This window comes from Engystomops pustulosus, chromosome 4 (assembly GCF_040894005.1).
Source record: "Engystomops pustulosus chromosome 4, aEngPut4.maternal, whole genome shotgun sequence".
NCBI classification, from domain to species: domain Eukaryota; kingdom Metazoa; phylum Chordata; class Amphibia; order Anura; family Leptodactylidae; genus Engystomops; species Engystomops pustulosus.
Genome location: NC_092414.1, coordinates 12,353,661 through 12,376,871, shown reverse-complemented (window position 1 = coordinate 12,376,871; position 23,211 = coordinate 12,353,661). Strand labels below are relative to the sequence as shown.

At 46.9% G+C, this 23,211-nt stretch overlaps 1 protein-coding gene across 1 annotated transcript; it reads left to right on the top strand.

Moving 5' to 3' along the window:
* The first annotated feature begins 905 nt into the window (after positions 1-905).
* FAM180A (family with sequence similarity 180 member A) lies at positions 906-23,147 on the top strand. Its single transcript, XM_072150556.1, has 3 exons — positions 906-1,148; positions 20,791-20,891; positions 21,665-23,147. Exons 1-3 carry the CDS (start codon positions 1,073-1,075, stop codon positions 22,010-22,012), a joined length of 525 nt encoding a protein of 174 aa, XP_072006657.1. The 5' UTR covers positions 906-1,072; the 3' UTR covers positions 22,013-23,147.
* The last annotated feature ends 64 nt before the right edge of the window (positions 23,148-23,211 follow it).

The following is a 23,211-nucleotide window of genomic DNA, read 5'->3' as shown; positions in this document are numbered from 1 at the left end:
CAGGGACTATACTGTGCATAACACCAGAGCACCAGGGACTATACTGTGCACAACACCAGAGCACCAGGGACAATACTGTGCACAACACCAGAGCACCAGGGACAATACTGTGCACAACACCAGAGCACCAGGGACAATACTGTGCACAACACCAGAGCACCAGGGACAATACTGTGCACAACACCAGAGCACCAGGGACAATACTGTGCACAACACCAGAGCACCAGGGACAATCCTGTGCACAACACTAGAGCACCAGGGACTATACTGTGCACAACACCAGAGCACCAGGGACAATACTGTGCATAACACCAGAGCACCAGGGACTATACTGTGCACAACACCAGAGCACCAGGGACTATACTGTGCACAACACCAGAGCACCAGGGACAATCCTGTGCACAACACCAGAGCACCAGGGACTATACTGTGCACAACACCAGAGCACCAGGGACAATCCTGTGCACAACACCAGAGCACCAGGGACTATACTGTGCACAACACCAGAGCACCAGGGACTATACTGTGCATAACACCAGAGCACCAGGGACTATACTGTGCACAACACCAGAGCACCAGGGACAATCCTGTGCACAACACCAGAGCACCAGGGACTATACTGTGCACAACACCAGAGCACCAGGGACAATCCTGTGCACAACACCAGAGCACCAGGGACTATACTGTGCACAACACCAGAGCACCAGGGACTATACTGTGCATAACACCAGAGCACCAGGGACTATACTGTGCACAACACCAGAGCACCAGGGACAATCCTGTGCACAACACCAGAGCACCAGGAGCTGAAGTCTTCTTTACCCTCTGATAACTTTGCCAGTAATAGCAGATTTGCCCCCAGGGATCAGGCCCCCGTCAGTGGGCGCAGCTTTTACCCCCGGCTCACCAGGGCTGGTGTTGGGGTCCTCTGGCTGCGGAGCGCTCACGTGCCTCATTCCTGACTCATTCCAGATGTGAAGGGAAAAAAAATCTCTGCTGCAGTCATAAGTCAGGACCAGTCCAAGAATCCTCAGACATCCCAGGAGCCGACTACCGGAGCTGCTCCCACATCATGCTCATCCAGTGCTGCCTGATGCTGCTGCTCTACCACCACGTGGACGCCAACTTCACCAGCAAGTGGCACCGAGGTAAGTGGCCACGGGGAGGGGCTGAAGGGGTTAACTACGTGTAATCACAAACTTTCCCAAATAAACAGGTTTTTATGTTTTTCACCTGTTCTCAAGATCTCTGCTTGCGGTCAGTGAACAAGGACCAGGCTGGTCCCAATACTTCTCAGAGCTGAGGTTCTGCTACATTTGCATCCAGTCTAGACAATCCATCAGGAGATAGAAACATCAGCAGTAAAAGTCTGATGGTTTGTTGCAATGTGTCAGTGCAGGTAAAGTGTATCAGGCTGCGGGGACAACTGTAACGAGTTCTCAGCTGTGAACAACAACAAGAAAAACCTGTGTGACACATTCAGCACTGCTACATCTTACACATCCTTTCCTATTACTGAGCTCTGCCGCACAGGACACATTCAGCTCTGCTACATCTTACGCATCCTTTCCTATTACTGAGCTCTGCCGCACAGGACACATTCAGCTCTGCTACATCTCACACATCCTTTCCTATTACTGAGCTCTGCCGCACAGGACACATTCAGCTCTGCTACATCTCACACATCCTTTCCTATTACTGAGCTCTGCCGCACAGGACACATTCAGCTCTGCTACATCTTACACATCCTTTCCTATTACTGAGCTCTGCCGCACAGGACACATTCAGTTCTGCTACATCTTACACATCCTTTCCTATTACTGAGCTCTGCCGCACAGGACACATTCAGCTCTGCTACATCTCACACATCCTTTCCTATTACTGAGCTCTGCCGCACAGGACACATTCAGCTCTGCTACATCTCACACATCCTTTCCTATTACTGAGCTCTGCCGCACAGGACACATTCAGCTCTGCTACATCTCACACATCCTTTCCTATTACTGAGCTCTGCCGCACAGGACACATTCAGCTCTGCTACATCTTACACATCCTTTCCTATTACTGAGCTCTGCCGCACAGGACACATTCAGCTCTGCTACATCTCACACATCCTTTCCTATTACTGAGCTCTGCCGCACAGGACACATTCAGCTCTGCTACATCTTACACATCCTTTCCTATTACTGAGCTCTGCCGCACAGGACACATTCAGCTCTGCTACATCTTACACCTCCTTTCCTATTACTGAGCTCTGCCGCACAGGACACATTCAGCTCTGCTACATCTTACGCATCCTTTCCTATTACTGAGCTCTGCCGCACAGGACACATTCAGCTCTGCTACATCTTACACATCCTTTCCTATTACTGAGCTCTGCCGCACAGGACACATTCAGCTCTGCTACATCTTACACATCCTTTCCTATTACTGAGCTCTGCCGCACAGGACACATTCAGCTCTGCTACATCTTACACATCCTTTCCTATTACTGAGCTCTGCCGCACAGGACACATTCAGCTCTGCTACATCTTACGCATCCTGATCTCATGATTGACTCTTCACTACTACATACAGCAAGACACATTCAGCTCTGCTACACCTGATTCACTTACACTACGCAGATAGTGCTGTGCCATACGCATTCAGCACCGCTATATCTGACACTTTTACATAGGACAATGTCTGCTCCAGAACACCTGACACACTCAGCTCTGCTGCATACGACAAACTCATCTGTCCCCGCCCTGACACAGTCAGCTCTGCTATACTTCACCAAGCCACTACAGACAAGGAAGATCCAAAGCTCCGACTTTTACAGGTCAATCACATTATTTATACATCATTTTTTCGCAGATGTAGCAGAGCTGAGTTTGTTCTTGAATAAAATAGAAAATTTTGTTGATTTTTTTCCAGGGATATGAAATATAAACCTGATTCATGGAGTTATAGTGTAGCAACACGTTCGGCTCTGCTACGTCCGTATGTTTATAGAAGAAATTCCAGAAGCCGCAGCCGAATATCTCTGGATTCTTTTTAGTTATAGCAAAACACAATTATCTTATCACTGTAGGGGGGGATGTAGTGTCACGCTACATCTCACGGAAGCAATGTGTATCATGCAGGCTCCTGGGAAAGCTGGGTGTTTATATTAGCATGTAGTGTCAGGTTATATACCATGGCAGGGGTCTGTATCAGGCAGGCCGTTGGCAAAGCTGGGTGTTCATAGTGGGATGTAGTGTTACATTACATCCCATGGCAGCGGTGTGTGTCCTGCAGGCTCCTGGGAAAGCTGGGTGTTCATAGTGGGATGTAGTGTTACATTACATCCCATGGCAGCGGTGTGTGTCCTGCAGGCTCCTGGGAAAGCTGGGTGTTCATAGAGGAATGTAGTGTTACGTTACATCCCTTGGAAGGGGTGTGTGTCATGCAGGCTGCTGGGAAAGCTGTGTGTTTATATTGGGGTGTAGTGTCACGTTACATCCCATGGCAGGGGTGTGTGTCATGCAGGCTCCTAGGAAAGCTAGGTGTTCATAGTGGGATGTAGTGTTACATTACATCCCATGGCATCAGTGTGTGTCATGCAGGCTCCTGGGAAAGCCGTGTGTTTATATTGGGATGTAGTCTTACATTACATCCCATGGCAGGGGTGTATGTCCTGCAGGCTCCTGGGAAAGCTGTGTGTTTATATTGGGATGTAGTCTTACATTACATCCCATGGCAGGGGTGTATGTCCTGCAGGCTCCTGGGAAAGCTGGGTGTTCATAATGGGATGTAGTGTCACATTACATCCCATGGCAGGGGTGTGTATCATGCAGGCTCCTGGGAAAGCTGTGTGTTTATATTGGGATGTAGTGTCATGTTACATCCCATGGCATGGGTGTTTCATGCTGGCTCCTGGGAAAGCTGTGTGTTTATATTGGGATGAAGTGTCACGTTACATCCAATGGCAGCGGTGGGTGTCATACAGGCTCCTGGGAAAGCTGTGTGTTCAAATTGGGATGTAGTGTCATGTTACATCCCATGGCAGGGGTGTATGTCCTGCAGGCTCCCGGGAAAGCTGGGAGTTTATAGTGGGATGTAGTGTCACATTACATCTCGCAGCAGTGGGTGTCATGCAGGCTCCTGGGAAAGCTGTGTGTTCATATTGGGATGTAGTGTCATGTTACATCCCATGGCAGGGGTGTATGTCCTGCAGGCTCCCGGGAAAGCTGGGAGTTTATAGTGGGATGTAGTGTCACATTACATCTCGCAGCAGTGGATGTCATGCAGGCTCCTGGAAAAGCTGTGTGTTCATATTGGGATGTAGTGTCATGTTACATCCCATGGCAGGGGTGTATGTCCTGCAGGCTCCCGGGAAAGCTGGGAGTTTATAGTGGGATGTAGTGTCACATTACATCTCGCAGCAGTGTGTGTCATGCAGGCTCCTGGGAAAGCTGGGTGTTCATATTGGGATGTAGTGTCATGTTACATCCCATGACATGGGTGTTTCATGCTGGCTCCTGGGAAAGCGGTGTGTTTATATTGGGATGTAGTGTCACATTACATCCCATGGCAGGGGTGTGTGTCATGCAGGCTCCTGGGAAAGCTGTGTGTTTATATTGGGATGTAGTGTCACATTACATCCCATGGCAGGGGTGTGTGTCATCCAGGCTCCTGGGAAAGCTGGGTGTTCATAGTGGGATGTAGTCTTACGTGACATCCCACGGCAGGGGTGTATGTCCTTCAGGCTCCCGGGAAAGCTGGGTGTTTATAGTGGGATGTAGTGTCACATTACATCTCGCAGCAGTGTGTGTCATGCAGGCTCCTGGGAAAGCTGTGTGTTCATATTGGGATGTAGTGTCATGTGACAACCCATGGCAGCAGTCTGTGTCATGCAGACTTCTGGGAAAGCTGGATGTTCACAATCGGTGACGCGCTCAGCTCTGCTACATCACCACTAACCTCGGATCCAATGGATGGATTTAGTGGATTTTCCCGAGGTGTCGTAACTCTCCCCGGCGCGGACATAATCATACGGCAGACGTCTAGAATTAGTAAATAAATATTTCTGTCTCGTGACCGGTCACCTCCCCTTTAATGGTGATTGTTGTTTTTACTATGAGGCAACAATTGAGAACAGGTGGGGGGAGGGGGATCTCCTTATTAAAGGGACGGGGAGGGGAAGAACTGCCACTGAGTTTTATGGTCTTGCCTTGAATTAAAGGGACACTTCACCTTTAATTCCCTCTGGCTCCTGAGTCAGAACATATAACATCAGGGACTCTGGAATATCTCAGGAACTTTACTACTGTTTGAGTTACTTTGTACAGAACTTAAAAAAAAAAAAATCATGTTGCAAAATGGAAACTGTCAGCAAGTTGCTGTCAACAGTTTTGTTTCGTATTGGAAACTATCAGCATGTTGCTGATCTATTGCCGGAGATGATGCTACCTGAAGCATCATGATCCATTGACCTGGAGACTGTCAGCATGCTGCCGCTATATGATCCATTGGCCTGGAGACTGTCAGCATGCTGCTGGTATATGATCCATTGACCTGGAGACTGTCAGCATGCTGCCGCTATATGATCCATTGACCTGGAGACTGTCAGCATGCTGCTGGTATATGATCCATTGACCTGGAGACTGCCAGCATGCTGCCGCTATATGATCCATTGGCCTGGAGACTGTCAGCATGCTGCTGGTATATGATCCATTGACCTGGAGACTGTCAGCATGCTGCCGCTATATGATCCATTGACCTGGAGACTGTCAGCATGCTGCTGGTATATGATCCATTGGCCTGGAGACTGTCAGCATGCTGCTGGTATATGATCCATTGACCTGGAGACTGTCAGCATGCTGCTGGTATATGATCCATTGACCTGGAGACTGTCAGCATGCTGCTGGTATATGATCCATTGGCCTGGAGACTGTCAGCATGCTGCTGGTATATGATCCATTGGCCTGGAGACTGTCAGCATGCTGCTGGTATATGATCCATTGACCTGGAGACTGTCAGCATGCCTCTGGTATATGATCCATTGACCTGGAGACTGTCAGCATGCTGCTGGTATATGATCCATTGCCCTGGAGACTGTCAGCATGCTGCCGCTATATGATCCATTGGCCTGGAGACTGTCAGCATGCTGCCGCTATATGATCCATTGACCTGGAGACTGTCAGCATGCTGCTGGTATATGATCCATTGACCTGGAGACTGTCAGCATGCTGCCGCTATATGATCCATTGACCTGGAGACTGTCAGCATGCCTGTCATTGGCGGACATAGATCTTTTGATAGACATGTTGCTCCATGGAAACTGTCAGCATGCAGCTGTGTACAGCTGTGGATCTATGGACAGATCTGCTAGTAGCTAGCACTATGCTATCCTTGTCAGCTCTGAATCTGTTGATATTATGTTGCTACCTGGAAACTGTCAGCATGCTGCCCCTGATGGATACAGATCTATTGACTGATACACGGCTTATTGGAAACTATCAGCAAGCAGCTCCTGCTGGATCTTCATCCGTAGACAAGAACTTTGCAACCTGGAAACTGTGAACATTCTGCTGCTGATAGAAAAGAACATCAGGGCAGAAATGTTACAAAATGGAAACCGTCAGCATGTTGTGTATTCTGTAGTCTGAGCCTGTGATTCTGGACATGAGCTGGAGAGGGGTCCCCGCTGATGTAGCCGAGGCCGCGAGCTGGATCTGTACGGCGCAGTCCCTGCATGTTCAGCACTTGGAAACATGAAAACCGATACAAAGCTCCAGATCTCCTGCAGAAACCGTTACATTGAAACATTCTGTCTTCCGATAGCCACCACTAGAGGGAGCTCTGTGTATACTGGTCATACAATGCAAATATAATACACATACCCTGCCCGTACACTGCACACCTAATACATACCGCACCCAAACACTGCACACCTAATACATACAGCACCCATACACTGCACACCTAATACATACAGCACCCATACACTGCACACCTAATACATACAGCACCCTGCACCCCTAATACATACAGCACCCATACACTGCACATATAATACACACACTGCATTGCACCCTGACGCTCACCATCTACCTACGTACATCTGCCATGAGCACCACAGATCCTGATCATGAAGGAAGACGCTGTGATGAGATCTCGTGCAGGACATAATAAGGTCTCAGAAGACGTCGTGTGTCTGAGGTTTTTCCATCTCTAAATTGGTTTTCAAAACTTTCTCTCCTTTCCAGATTTTATCTGCAGCTTCTGCCAATAATCATGTTTTTCCCTCTTTGAGTTCTAAACCCAAAATATACAAAGTCTACCAGTGCCTGGAAGAGGTTATCATTGAAGTTCTCTGGATTACAGAATATTTGTGATGAGAAGAGTGGTGTGACCTACCGGCCTGGAGGAAGAGAAGAGTGGTGTGACCTACCAGCCTGGAGGAAGAGAAGAGTGGTGTGACCTACCGGCCTGGAGGAAGAGAAGAGTGGTGTGACCTACCGGCCTGGAGGAAGAGAAGAGTGGTGTGACCTACAGGCCTGAAGGAAGAGAAGAGTGGTGTGACCTACCGGCCTGGAGGAAGAGAAGAGTGGTGTGACCTACTGGCCTGAAGGAAGAGAAGAGTGGTGTGACCTACTGGCCTGGAGGAAGAGAAGAGTGGTGTGACCTACCGGCCTGGAGGAAGAGAAGAGTGGTGTGACCTACCGGCCTGGAGGAAGAGAAGAGTGGTGTGACCTACCGGCCTGGAGGAAGAGAAGAGTGGTGTGACCTACCGGCCTGGAGGAAGAGAAGAGTGGTGTGACCTACTGGCCTGAAGGAAGAGAAGAGTGGTGTGACCTACCGGCCTGGAGGAAGAGAAGAGTGGTGTGACCTACCGGCCTGGAGGAAGAGAAGAGTGGTGTGACCTACCGGCCTGGAGGAAGAGAAGAGTGGTGTGACCTACCGGCCTGGAGGAAGAGAAGAGTGGTGTGACCTACAGGCCTAGAGGAAGAGAAGAGTGGTGTGACCTACCGGCCTGGAGGAAGAGAAGAGTGGTGTGACCTACAGGCCTGGAGGAAGAGAAGAGTGGTGTGACCTACCGGCCTGGAGGAAGAGAAGAGTGGTGTGACCTACAGGCCTGGAGGAAGAGAAGAGTGGTGTGACCTACCGGCCTGGAGGAAGAGAAGAGTGGTGTGACCTACAGGCCTGGAGGAAGAGAAGAGTGGTGTGACCTACCGGCCTGGAGGAAGAGAAGAGTGGTGTGACCTACCGGCCTGGAGGAAGAGAAGAGTGGTGTGACCTACCGGCCTGGAAGAAGAGAAGAGTGGTGTGACCTACCGGCCTGGAGGAATAGAAGAGTGGTTTGACCTACAGGCCTGGAGGAAGAGAAGAGTGGTGTGACCTACCGGCCTGGAGGAAGAGAAGAGTGGTGTGACCTACCGGCCTGGAGGAAGAGAAGAGTGGTGTGACCTACCGGCCTGAAGGAAGAGAAGAGTGGTGTGACCTACCGGCCTGGAGGAAGAGAAGAGTGGTGTGACCTACAGGCCTGGAGGAAGAGAAGAGTGGTGTGACCTACAGGCCTGGAGGAAGAGAAGAGTGGTGTGACCTACAGGCCTGGAGGAAGAGAAGAGTGGTGTGACCTACCGGCCTGGAGGAAGAGAAGAGTGGTGTGACCTACCGGCCTGGAGGAAGAGAAGAGTGGTGTGACCTACCGGCCTGGAGGAAGAGAAGAGTGGTGTGACCTACCGGCCTGGAGGAAGAGAAGAGTGGTGTGACCTACCGGCCTGGAGGAAGAGAAGAGTGGTGTGACCTACCGGCCTGGAGGAAGAGAAGAGTGGTGTGACCTACCGGCCTGGAGGAAGAGAAGAGTGGTGTGACCTACCGGCCTGGAGGAAGAGAAGAGTGGTGTGACCTACCGGCCTGGAGGAAGAGAAGAGTGGTGTGACCTACCGGTGTGGAAGAAGAGAAGAGTGGTGTGACCTACCGGCCTGGAGGAAGAGAAGAGTGGTTTGACCTACAGGCCTGGAGGAAGAGAAGAGTGGTGTGACCTACAGGCCTGGAGGAAGAGAAGAGTGGTGTGACCTACCGGCCTGGAGGAAGAGAAGAGTGGTGTGACCTACCGGCCTGGAGGAAGAGAAGAGTGGTGTGACCTACCGGCCTGAAGGAAGAGAAGAGTGGTGTGACCTACCGGCCTGGAGGAAGAGAAGAGTGGTGTGACCTACCGGCCTGGAGGAAGAGAAGAGTGGTGTGACCTACAGGCCTGGAGGAAGAGAAGAGTGGTGTGACCTACAGGCCTGGAGGAAGAGAAGAGTGGTGTGACCTACAGGCCTGGAGGAAGAGAAGAGTGGTGTGACCTACCGGCCTGGAGGAAGAGAAGAGTGGTGTGACCTACAGGCCTGGAGGAAGAGAAGAGTGGTGTGACCTACCGGCCTGGAGGAAGAGAAGAGTGGTGTGACCTACCGGCCTGGAGGAAGAGAAGAGTGGTGTGACCTACCGGCCTGGAGGAAGAGAAGAGTGGTGTGACCTACCGGCCTGGAGGAAGAGAAGAGTGGTGTGACCTACCGGCCTGGAGGAAGAGAAGAGTGGTGTGACCTACCGGCCTGGAAGAAGAGAAGAGTGGTGTGATCTACAGGCCTGGAGGTAGAGAAGAGTGGTGTGACCCTTGACTCTTGAGAAAGAATAGAGAAGTGTGACCTTCATGCCTTGAAGAATTGATAGATGGTGTGATCCTGGAGCCTTGAGGAAGATGAAAATTGTATTACCCACAAACCTTGAAGAGAAGTGTAGTGTGATCCTTAAGCCCTGAAGAAGAGGAAAGTGAGTTGACCCATGAATTCTGATGAAGAAAATACTGTCACGACCTTCAAAGTTTGAAAAATAGAAGATTGGTGTGACCCTCAAGAGAAGAGTGGTGTAACCTTAAGCCTTGGGTAGGCGAAGAGTGGTGTAACCCTTTCACCTTGAAGTAGATAAGATTGTTGTGATGCTAAAGCCATTAAGTAGAGAATAGTGGTGTGACCCTAGAACCTTGATGGAGAGAAGATTGGTGTAACACTTGAGGCAGAGAAGCCATATAAATATAAGCATTGTACAACCCTCAGGCCTTATGAGGAGAAGAGTGGTGCAACCCTCAAGTCTTTAGGACAGGAAGAGTGTTTTGAACATTTTGAAGCTTGGGTTGAAAGGAGTTGTGTGGCCTTCAAGCTTTAAAAATTATAAGAATGACCCAATTGTCATGTCTTGAGGTAGACAATATTGGCATGACTCTCAAGTCTTGAGAAAGAGAAGAATGGTGTGACCCTAAAGCTTTAAAGAAGGGAAGAATAACCTGACCCTCAAGCCTTGAGGTGGAGAAGAGTTGTGGGACACTTTAGTCTTGAGGAAGAGAATATTGGAATAACCCTCAAGTCTTGAGAAAGAGAAGAATGGTGTGACCATCTAGCCTTGAGGTGGAGAAGAGCGGGGTGGCCCTCAAGCTTTGAAGTTAAGAAGAGTCGTGAAATCCTTCAGCCTTGAGGTAGGAGAGTGGTGTCACACTTAAGCCTTGAGAAAGAGAAGAGTGGTGTGATCCTCAGGGCTTGAGAAAGAGAAGAGGGGTGTGATCCTCAGGGCTTGAGAAAGAGAAGAGTGGTGTGATCCTCAGGGCTTGAGAAAGAGAAGAGGGGTGTGATCCTCAGGGCTTGAGAAAGAGAAGAGGGGTGTGATCCTCAGGGCTTGAGAAAGAGAAGAGGGATGTGATCCTCAGGGCTTGAGAAAGAGAAGAGTGGTGTGATCCTCAGGCCTGGAGGAAGAGAAGAGTGGTGTGATCCTCAGGGCTTGAGAAAGAGAAGAGGGGTGTGATCCTCAGGGCTTGAGAAAGAGAAGAGGGGTGTGATCCTCAGGGCTTGAGAAAGAGAAGAGGGGTGTGATCCTCAGGGCTTGAGAAAGAGAAGAGGGGTGTGATCCTCAGGGCTTGAGAAAGAGAAGAGGGGTGTGATCCTCAGGGCTTGAGAAAGAGAAGAGGGGTGTGATCCTCAGGGCTTGAGAAAGAGAAGAGGGATGTGATCCTCAGGGCTTGAGAAAGAGAAGAGTGGTGTGATCCTCAGGCCTGGAGGAAGAGAAGAGTGGTGTGATCCTCAAGCTACGAAGAAGAGAAAAAATACCTGACCTTAAAGCCTTCAGGCAGGGAAGAGTGGTGGGACTATTTAGCCTTGAGTAACAGAATATCGGCATGATCCTCTTTCCTCAGGTCGAAAAGAGTGGTGTGGCCCTCAAGCTGTGAAGTTAAGAAGAGTGGTGGATTCCTCGAGCCTTGAGGTAGAGAAGAGTGGTGTGATCCTCAAGCCTTAAGAAAGAGTGGAGTGGTTTGACGGTTTGACAATCTAGATTGGAAGTAGAAAACAGAGGAACTACTCAACTGTTGAGTAAGAAGAGTTGTATGACCCTCAAGCCTTGGGGTAGAGAAGAGTGGTGTGATCCTCAAGCTGTAAAGTAAAGAAGAGTGGTGGAATCCTCGAGCCTTGAGGTAGAGAAGAGTGGTGTCACAAACCTTGAGGTAGAGAAGAGTGGTGTCACAAACCTTGGGGTAGAGAAGAGTGGTGTCACAAACCTTGGGGTAGAGAAGAGTGGTGTCACAAACCTTGGGGTAGAGAAGAGTGGTGTCACAAACCTTGGGGTAGAGAAGAGCGGTGTCACAAACCTTGAGGTAGAGAAGAGTGGTGTCACAAACCTTGAGGTAGAGAAGAGTGGTGTCACAAACCTTGGGGTAGAGAAGAGTGGTGTCACAAACCTTGGGGTAGAGAAGAGTGGTGTCACAAACCTTGAGGTAGAGAAGAGTGGTGTCACAAACCTTGAGGTAGAGAAGAGTGGTGTCACAAACCTTGAGGTAGAGAAGAGTGGTGTCACAAACCTTGAGGTAGAGAAGAGTGGTGTCACAAACCTTGAGGTAGAGAAGAGTGGTGTCACAAACCTTGAGGTAGAGAAGAGTGGTGTCACAAACCTTGGGGTAGAGAAGAGTGGTGTCACAAACCTTGGGGTAGAGAAGAGTGGTGTCACAAACCTTGAGGTAGAGAAGAGTGGTGTCACAAACCTTGGGGTAGAGAAGAGTGGTGTCACAAACCTTGGGGTAGAGAAGAGTGGTGTCACAAACCTTGGGGTAGAGAAGAGTGGTGTCACAAACCTTGAGGTAGAGAAGAGTGGTGTCACAAACCTTGGGGTAGAGAAGAGTGGTGTCACAAACCTTGGGGTAGAGAAGAGTGGTGTCACAAACCTTGGGGTAGAGAAGAGTGGTGTCACAAACCTTGGGGTAGAGAAGAGTGGTGTCACAAACCTTGGGGTAGAGAAGAGTGGTGTCACAAACCTTGGGGTAGAGAAGAGCGGTGTCACAAACCTTGAGGTAGAGAAGAGTGGTGTCACAAACCTTGAGGTAGAGAAGAGTGGTGTCACAAACCTTGGGGTAGAGAAGAGTGGTGTCACAAACCTTGGGGTAGAGAAGAGTGGTGTCACAAACCTTGGGGTAGAGAAGAGTGGTGTCACAAACCTTGGGGTAGAGAAGAGCGGTGTCACAAACCTTGAGGTAGAGAAGAGTGGTGTCACAAACCTTGAGGTAGAGAAGAGTGGTGTCACAAACCTTGGGGTAGAGAAGAGTGGTGTCACAAACCTTGGGGTAGAGAAGAGTGGTGTCACAAACCTTGGGGTAGAGAAGAGTGGTGTCACAAACCTTGAGGTAGAGAAGAGTGGTGTCACAAACCTTGGGGTAGAGAAGAGTGGTGTGATCCTCAAGCCTTGAGTGGAGTGGTTTGACCTTCAATCATTGAAGAAGAGAAGAGTGGTTTGACGGTTTGACAATCTAGAATGGTGGTAGAAAAGAGAGGAATTACTATCAACCGTTGAGTAAGAAGAGTTGTGTGACCCTCAAGCCTTGGAGTAGAGAATAGTGGTGTGACCCTCAAGCTTTAAGAAAGAGTGGAGTGGTTTGACCCTGAGGAAGAGAAGAGTGATGTAACCCTCAAACATAGAATGGTCCTGCAGAGAAAGGTCATGTGACCAATGGTCCTTCAGCCCCACCAGCCTCCATGTTACAATGTGTATCCAGGACATGAGCAGTAGAGCTGCCCACCATCGTAGCGTGCGGACATCCTATCACAAGGAGCTCCATATGTTCTCTTAGTCTAAACCATATGTGGACCATACAGACGTGGACAACACAGTCTACGGGTCACATCTACCTGCTAGGAAACCATCAAAGTGTCCGGGTATTTAGCGTTAAACCTCTGCAGGTGTCCGCGTCTTACGTGTCCGCACTTGTGAAGTCTCCTGATCAAAGGCTGAGCCTGGACGGCAGATTTACGTGGAGGGTAAGTGTCCATGTGCTGGGCACATGTGGGGTTAGATGACGCGATAGATCGTCAGGACTGAAGACACGTGGAGCAGTCAGTTCTGACATGACGTCATAGTAGGACACTATCGGGGCAAAGAACTTGAGAGGGGCATATGTACTAGGGCAGTGTTGGCAAACCTTTTAGCAGCCGAGTGCCCAAACTGTAACCCAAAACCTTGCTTATTTATCGCGAGGTGCCAACCAAAAATTAAAGCAGTAACTTATTGCTCCCTGTTCAACAACTTTCAATCATATTGGCCTCCTGAGGACAGCAACACAGTAGAAAGATGGAAAATTTGCATTATTCTAGCTTCTTTCCAGTGTCCCTCTGTACATAGAGAATCATGGGGCCAGCAGGAGGTCCTCCAAAAATAATTCGACCCTGTCTAATTCTCCCTCTTCCTACAGTCCCAAGTAGCGAAGTCAGTATCAAAATATGACTGAAAGCAGCATCTTTTAAGTTGCTTGGAACTGCAGGAAGATTCAGGGCGATGGTCCGGGTGCCCACAAAAAGGGCTCCGAGTGCCGCCTCTGGCACCCGTGCCATAGGTTCGCCACCACTGTACTAGGGCATTAAAGGGGTAGGGCTACATTTTTTGTCTAATTTTTGTAAGTGCGCCCCCTAGTGCCCTGTATAAGACTTACATTGTGTCCTTAGTCTACCGGGACAACCCCCGCAGGCAGGGCCGGATTAAAGGAGGGGCTCATGGGGCTCGAGCCCCGGGGCCCCCACCACTTTCACTTTTTAAGGGACCCCCACCAGTTGCCAGGCTACATACTACAGGGGGCTAGCAGGCTACATATTACGGGGGGCTGTCAGGCTACATACTACAGGGGGCTGGCAGGCTATATACTTCCAAAAACATGGAAGGGCCCCCACCACCCTTAATCCATCCCTGCCCGCAGGCAGTGACCTCAAGAGACCCACAAGTGATGAGGTGGGAGATGATGGTGCTACGTGTCGTAGTCAGGGGGTTGGGGTAAACAGAGGTTTTCCATGGGAGACCCCCTGGCAGGGAGCACACAATGTCCCCATTTAGCTGCACCTCCACCTAGTAACACAGTGACCGGAGTGTTAGTGCCCACGCCCGGTGCCAGGATGCTGTGGATGTATTTATAACACGCTGGCACCACCGTGTGGAAACCTGACGTGCGCCCGCGCTGAATCACAGCTTCTTATTATGAATATGTTCCTACAGAGGATGAATCGGCAACATTCCTCGCCCCACAGCGTACAATAGACAAACTAGGCAAATCTGCCAAAAAACTGGACTGTCCGGGGGCGGGAGTGACCCTCTATGACCATTGGAGGACTATCTGTCCCATTCATTTCAATAGGTAGCGTGTAGTACCTCATTGTCACCAGTAGTGGCCACTGTTTGAAATGCAGGCAGCTCACTGTAATCCCTTCGAAACGATCACAGGAGATCAATGAGATTTTCAGGCTTCAGAGCTGCGAAAATTGGCTGATGTTCCCTATGGCATAATCCCTTTAAGTATTTTTACCTAGATTTTTCTGTTAAAGGGGTTGTACCAGTTTAAGATAGGGTAAACATTTCAGATAGTTGATGTACAACTAGGGACCCCAGCGAAAAGTTATTTATTCCCTATCCTATGGATGGGGGTAAAAATCTTTAGTGACTCAGCCCCTTTAAATTTTATATGAAGACGGCGATACTTAAAGGGGATGTCCTGGATTAGAAAAAACATGGCCTCTTTCTACGATAAACAATGCAACCGCTGCCATAGATTACTATGTAATAATTCAGTTCAGCTTCATTAAAGGGAATGGAAATGAGCTGCAATACCGGCTACGACCTGTGGACAGTGTTGGTGCTGTGTCCTGAATAAAGCAGACAATCCCTTTAAACAAATTGTCTTATTAGGAAGATCTATGTCATCTCCCATTGAGATGCCCAAAGTGTGATGTTAGATAAGACTGCAGACAACTGTCTATATTTCCAGCAGTGGCCACTAGTGGAGAAATTAGGTATTACATGCTGTCCATAGAAATGAATGGCGGTCTATGACATACATGGTCACACTCAGTCCTCCACACTTTGCTAATAGAATTTCCCCAAGAACCGTGTCAGTTTGTTACAATGTATCAGTCTGGAGTCCACAGTTCTTCACCCACAGACTGAATGAAGCAGTAACAAACCCTCAGCTGTGATAAGGACTTGGTCTGTTTAGGGTTTTTTTTAGCTTTGAATGTTAAAAATCATGTTCCTATTCACTGACAGCAAGCAGAGATCTTAAAATAGTTCATTTATATTTGAATTCTATTTCCATAAGTGTGGAGTTCCCCTGAGGATACACATTGAGAAGTGCAGAATGACCTAAAAAATACATTGAAATAATTTGGGCAGGAGATTTTATGTGTCGGAGTAGAACTGGCAGTACAGAGGAACGCCCCGCACGTACCCCTCTAATAATAGCGCTATACACACAGGCCATATATGTGCAGTATACAGCCAAAACACACAGCGCCGACACCGCCTGCACCCGCCCCGACACACATTCCAGGGCACCCGCCAGAGCAGTGATACATGCACCCGTTATATTTATTCTCCCTTGTGACATTTGGCTTTTAAACTCCTGCAAAACTTTCCAGGAGAAAAACACTGAACTGTTCTTATAACTTAAAGGGATTCTCCAGTCATATATCTCCTGTACAGCCGCTATAACCTGGGGATCTCCTGTATATAATGATATATGTACAGCCGGTATAACCTGGGGATCTCCTGTATATAATGATATATGTACAGCCGGTATAACCTGGGGATCTCCTGTATATAATGATATATGTACAGCCGGTATAACCTGGGGATCTCCTGTATATAATGATATATGTATAGCCGGTATAACCTGGGGATCTCTTGTATATAATGATATATGTACAGCCGGTATAACCTGGGGATCTCCTGTATATAATGATATATGTACAGCCGGTATAACCTGGGGATCTCCTGTATATAATGATATATGTACAGCTGGTATAACCTGGAGATCTCCTGTATATAATGATATATGTACAGCTGGTATAACCTGGGGATCTCCTGTATATAATGATATATGTACAGCTGGTATAACCTGGGGATCTCCTGTATATAGTGATATATGTACAGCTGGTATAACCTGGGGATCTCCTGTATATAATGATATATGTACAGCTGGTATAACCTGGGGATCTCCTGTATATAATGATATATGTACAGCCGGTGTAACCTGGGGATCTCCTGTATATAATGATATATGTACAGCCGGTATAACCTGGGGATCTCCTGTATATAATGATATATGTACAGCCGGTATAACCTGGGGATCTCCTGTATATAATGATATATGTACAGCCGGTATAACCTGGGGATCTCCTGTATATAATGATATATGTATAGCCGGTATAACCTGGGGATCTCTTGTATATAATGATATATGTACAGCCGGTATAACCTGGGGATCTCCTGTATATAATGATATATGTACAGCCGGTATAACCTGGGGATCTCCTGTATATAATGATATATGTACAGCTGGTATAACCTGGAGATCTCCTGTATATAATGATATATGTACAGCTGGTATAACCTGGGGATCTCCTGTATATAATGATATATGTACAGCTGGTATAACCTGGGGATCTCCTGTATATAGTGATATATGTACAGCTGGTATAACCTGGGGATCTCCTGTATATAATGATATATGTACAGCTGGTATAACCTGGGGATCTCCTGTATATAATGATATATGTACAGCCGGTGTAACCTGGGGATCTCCTGTATATAATGATATATGTACAGCCGGTATAACCTGGGGATCTCCTGTATATAATGATATATGTACAGCCGGTATAACCTGGGGATCTCCTGTATATAATGATATATGTACAGCCGCTATAACCCGGGGATCTCCTGTATATAATGATATATGTACAGCCGGTATAACCTGGGGATCTCCTGTATATAATGATATATGTACAGCCGGTATAACCTGGGGATCTCCTGTATATAATGATATATGTACAGCCGGTATAACCTGGGGATCCCCTGTATATAATGATATATCTACAGCTGGTGTAACCTGGGGATCTCCTGTATATAATGATATATGTACAGCCGGTATAACCTGGGGATCTCCTGTATATAATGATATATGTACAGCCGGTATAACCTGGAGATCTCCTGTATATAATGATATATGTACAGCCGGTATAACCTGGGGATCTCCTGTATATAGTGATATATGTACAGCCGGTATAACCTGGGGATCTCCTGTATATAATGATATATGTACAGCTGGTATAACCTGGGGATCTCCTGTATATAATGATATATGTACAGCCGGTATAACCTGGGGATATCCTGTATATAATGATAGTACAGCCGGTATAACCTGGGGATCTCCTGTATATAATGATATATGTACAGCCGGTATAACCTGGGGATCTCCTGTATATAATGATATATGTACAGCCGGTATAACCTGGGGATCTCCTGTATATAAAGATATATGTACAGCCGGTATAACCTGGGGATCTCCTGTATATAATGATATATGTACAGCCGGTATAACCTGGGGATCTCCTGTATATAATGATATATGTACAGCTGGTATAACCTGGGGATCTCCTGTATATAATGATATATGTACAGCTGGTATAACCTGGGGATCTCCTGTATATAGTGATATATGTACAGCTGGTATAACCTGGGGATCTCCTGTATATAATGATATATGTACAGCTGGTATAACCTGGGGATCTCCTGTATATAATGATATATGTACAGCCGGTGTAACCTGGGGATCTCCTGTATATAATGATATATGTACAGCCGGTATAACCTGGGGATCTCCTGTATATAATGATATATGTACAGCCGGTATAACCTGGGGATCTCCTGTATATAGTGATATATGTACAGCCGGTATAACCTGGGGATCTCCTGTATATAATGATATATGTACAGCTGGTATAACCTGGGGATCTCCTGTATATAATGATATATGTACAGCCGGTATAACCTGGGGATATCCTGTATATAATGATAGTACAGCCGGTATAACCTGGGGATCTCCTGTATATAATGATATATGTACAGCTGGTATAACCTGGGGATCTCCTGTATATAATGATATATGTACAGCCGGTGTAACCTGGGGATCTCCTGTATATAATGATATATGTACAGCCGGTATAACCTGGGGATCTCCTGTATATAATGATATATGTACAGCCGGTATAACCTGGGGATCTCCTGTATATAATGATATATGTACAGCCGCTATAACCCGGGGATCTCCTGTATATAATGATATATGTACAGCCGCTATAACCTGGGGATCTCCTGTATATAATGATATATGTACAGCCGGTATAACCTGGGGATCTCCTGTATATAATGATATATGTACAGCCGGTATAACCTGGGGATCTCCTGTATATAATGATATATGTACAGCCGGTATAACCTGGGGATCTCCTGTATATAATGATATATGTACAGCCGGTATAACCTGGGGATCTCCTGTATATAATGATATATGTACAGCCGGTATAACCTGGGGATCTCCTGTATATAATGATATATGTACAGCCGGTATAACCTGGGGATCTCCTGTATATAATGATATATGTACAGCCGGTATAACCTGGGGATCTCCTGTACATAATGATATATGTACAGCTGGTATAACCTGGGGATCTCCTGTATATAATGATATATGTACAGCCGGTATAACCTGGGGATCTCCTGTATATAATGATGTATGTACAGCCGGTATAACCTGGGGATCTCCTGTATATAATGATATATGTACAGCCGGTATAACCTGGGGATCTCCTGTATATAATGATATATGTACAGCTGGTATAACCTGGGGATCTCCTGTATATAATGATATATGTACAGCTGGTATAACCTGGGGATCTCCTGTATATAATGATATATGTACAGCCGGTATAACCTGGAGATCTCCTGTATATAATGATATATGTACAGCTGGTATAACCTGGGGTCTCCTGTATATAATGATATATGTACAGCCGGTATAACCTGGGGATCTCCTGTATATAATGATACATGTACAGCCGGTATAACCTGGAGATCTCCTGTATATAATGATATATGTACAGCCGGTATAACCTGGGGATCTCCTGTATATAATGATATATGTACAGCCGGTATAACCTGGGGATCTCCTGTATATAATGATATATGTACAGCCGGTATAACCTGGGGATCTCCTGTATATAATGATATATGTACAGCCGGTATAACCTGGGGATCTCCTGTATATAATGATATATGTACAGCCGCTATAACCTGGGGATCTCCTGTATATAATGATATATGTACAGCCGGTATAACCTGGGGATCTCCTGTATATAATGATATATGTACAGCGGTATAACCTGGGGATCTCCTGTATATAATGATATATGTACAGCCGGTATAACCTGGGGATCTCCTGTATATAATGATATATGTACAGCCGGTATAACCTGGGGATCTCCTGTATATAATGATATATGTACAGCTGGTATAACCTGGGGATCTCCTGTATATAATGATATATGTACAGCCGGTATAACCTGGGGATCTCCTGTATATAATGATATATGTACAGCTGGTATAACCTGGGGATCTCCTGTATATAATGATATATGTACAGCTGGTATAACCTGGGGATCTCCTGTATATAATGATATATGTACAGCCCGTATAACCTGGGGATCTCCTTTATATAATGATATATGTACAGCCGCTATAACCTGGGGATCTCCTGTATATAATGATATATGTACAGCCGCTATAACCTGGGGATCTCCTGTATATAATGATATATGTACAGCTGGTATAACCTGGGGTCTCCTGTATATAATGATATATGTACAGCCGCTATAACCCGGGGATCTCCTGTATATAATGATATATGTACAGCCGGTATAACCTGGGGATCTCCTGTATATAATGATATATGTACAGCTGGTATAACCTGGGGATCTCCTGTATATAATGATATATGTACAGCCGGTATAACCTGGAGATCTCCTGTATATAATGATATATGTACCGCTGGTATAACCTGGGGATCTCCTGTATATAATGATATATGTACAGCCGGTATAACCTGGGGATCTCCTGTATATAATGATATATGTACAGCCGGTATAACCTGGGGATCTCCTGTATATAATGATATATGTACAGCCGGTATAACCTGGGGATCTCCTGTATATAATGATATATGTACAGCCGGTATAACCTGGGGATCTCCTGTATATAATGATATATGTACAGCCGGTATAACCTGGAGATCTCCTGTATATAATGATATATGTACAGCCGGTATAACCTGGGGATCTCCTGTATATAATGATATATGTACAGCCGGTATAACCTGGGGATCTCCTGTATATAATGATATATGTACAGCTGGTACAACCTGTTCTCTTGTCTCGGTAGCTGTGATTTTTCCATCCGCCCAGCGTGTGCGCCGTTCTTCTCCGGAGTTCCTAAACCCGGTTCTACAGATGTCGCTGCCAGAGGTGGAGCTGCTCTATGAGGTCAGTGGAAAATCTATAGATTCCTTCCAGAATGATCTGATGACAGGGAGCGTCTTGTTATGAGCATTGCTGGGATGGTGCGAGTTGATGGAGCAGATGCTGCACTTTAACTCATAGTTGTTTAGATTGTAGGTCATTAGCCTTCTACTGACACATTGTAACAAACACCATATGTGTTACAGATGCCACTTGGGTCTTTTAGATCCCACCTCTCAGGACTGTATATAGCAGCCACAATAGTGAGCGGGACTGATTACTGTATATGACTGTTGTATATCCAGTGCTTCACTATCACCTAGTGGTCAGTTGTGTTATAGCAATGTAAGGGTGATGAAGAACAACCTCTAGGTCAGTGATGGGGAGCCTTTAATAGACTGGGTTCAAAGAGCCGGCTCAATCGCGTGAATGACTTGAGCCTGCTCACTAAACCCCGACCCTAAATGGCTCACCACACCCCCTTTAACCCGATAATATCGAGTTAAAAGTGGAGTGGTGCGTGGCGCCTGACTGGCCTGCGGCTCCCTATTATATATTTAATAGGGAGCCGTTGAGGAGCCAGAAGAGCCGACTCTTCTTAGTGAGCGGAGCCTAATGAGCCAGCTCACTTAGAAGAGCCGGAATTCCCATCACTGCTGACTATGGTCACATTGGTGTGCATCTCGCTATAACACACTGATCCGATTACTCTCTGACATAATGGGGCACATTTGCTCACAAAGACGGAAAGACTTACTATGATTGGTTGAGATAATTCAATGTCCTTCTTCTTCTAGTTCCTCTCAACTGGAGTCCGCATTGACCAGGATGACCGGCTGATGCTCCGTGATGCAGAGTTGTCTTCTTTACGGAAGGCCACCACCTTTGATGTTATATGTAATGATGTTATTCCGAAGTCCATATCTGAGATCCGGAGGTTGGGAGATAAGCTGGCTCACGTTGCAGGCCCCTTAAAGAGAGAAGACTTTGAGCGGACGCTGCTGACCATGGCCTATGGAGCCCTGAAGACCTCAAAGGTGGACAATACTGACCAGCAGAAGTTCTGGATGCAGAGCCTCACCAAGCTCTTCATAGCCCTGAGGAGAGACTTGATGTTCCCTTATAACAGAGGAGGGAACCGTTGAGTTGGGGGTCTCCACCACCCCCCACTTGTCCATGCATGTACTCATACACAGACCAGTATATCAGAGAGTATAATTTATTATAGCTAATGTCATGTAGATGGATGTACAGACTACTGGGTAGAAGTTTCCAAAATGGCGCTGTCCTCTTGGCATAATTTATGGGCTGTGAAGATGTATTTCATCAATTTATCGTTATTCATTTACACATTGGGGCACATTTACTAAGGGTCCGCAGCCGCGAATCCGTCGGGTTTTTCCCGAATATTTCCTCTTTGCGCTGTATTTCACGGAATTGTGGCGCACGCGATCGATTTTTGGCGCAATCGCGCCGACTTTCGCGCGACAGAAATCGGGGGCGTGGCCACCGGACAACCCGAAGGATTAGGAAAAACCGCAGAATTTAAAAAGCCATTTGTGTCGCAAGATCAAGCACTCACATACACCAGAAAAAAGCAGGTGAACTCCAGCGGACCTCGGCGCAGCAGCGACACCTGGTGAATATCGGCGCACGGACCTTAGTGAATCCCAGCAGAACCCGAATCAGCGGCGGAGAACCCGCCTCTGGATCGCGACTGGACCGGGTAAGTAAATGTGCCCCATTGACTGCACCAGCAGCAGAATAGTGAGTGCAGCTTTGCGGCATAATACAGGATGTTACTCAGGATCAGTAGAAGATAAGTAATGTCATGTATGTACACAGTGACTGCACCAGCAGAATAGTGAGTGCAGCTCTGGAGTATAATACAGGATGTAACTGGATCAGTACAGGATAAGTAACGTAATGTATGTACACAGTGACTGCACCAGCAAAATAGTGAGCGCAGCTCTGGAGTATAAAGTAAGATATATATTTATGTATCATTCTATATGTGAACTATATCATGGTGCTCCAAGATGGACCTGCCCTGTAACGGAACATAGTGTCTACCATATCTGTGTGTAAATGATGTTTAGTATATGTTGTGTATGATGTGAATTGTGTGAAGTTACTCAGTGACAGGAAAATTTCAGGAATTGTTTCCATTTTTGGAGTTCTCAGTCTAATGTCACCCGACTCAGTGTATTTCTATGGACTGTGACTGTCTCTGAGCTTATATTTTGTTGCTTTATCCTTGAATAAACATTATTAAGGCCACAGCCGCCATCTTGTCTCATTATCTGTCCATACTCACAAACATACATGTATATAGACAGCATCA

Bases quoted from the DNA above. Each gene is read 5' to 3' on its own strand.
- FAM180A (XM_072150556.1), top strand. From the start codon at position 1,073: ATGCTCATCCAGTGCTGCCTGATGCTGCTGCTCTACCACCACGTGGAC. The intron at 1,149-20,790 runs GTAAGTGGCCAC...TTGTCTCGGTAG, and splicing joins CACCAGCAAGTGGCACCGAG to CTGTGATTTTTCCATCCGCC. The intron at 20,892-21,664 runs GTCAGTGGAAAA...TTCTTCTTCTAG, and splicing joins AGGTGGAGCTGCTCTATGAG to TTCCTCTCAACTGGAGTCCG.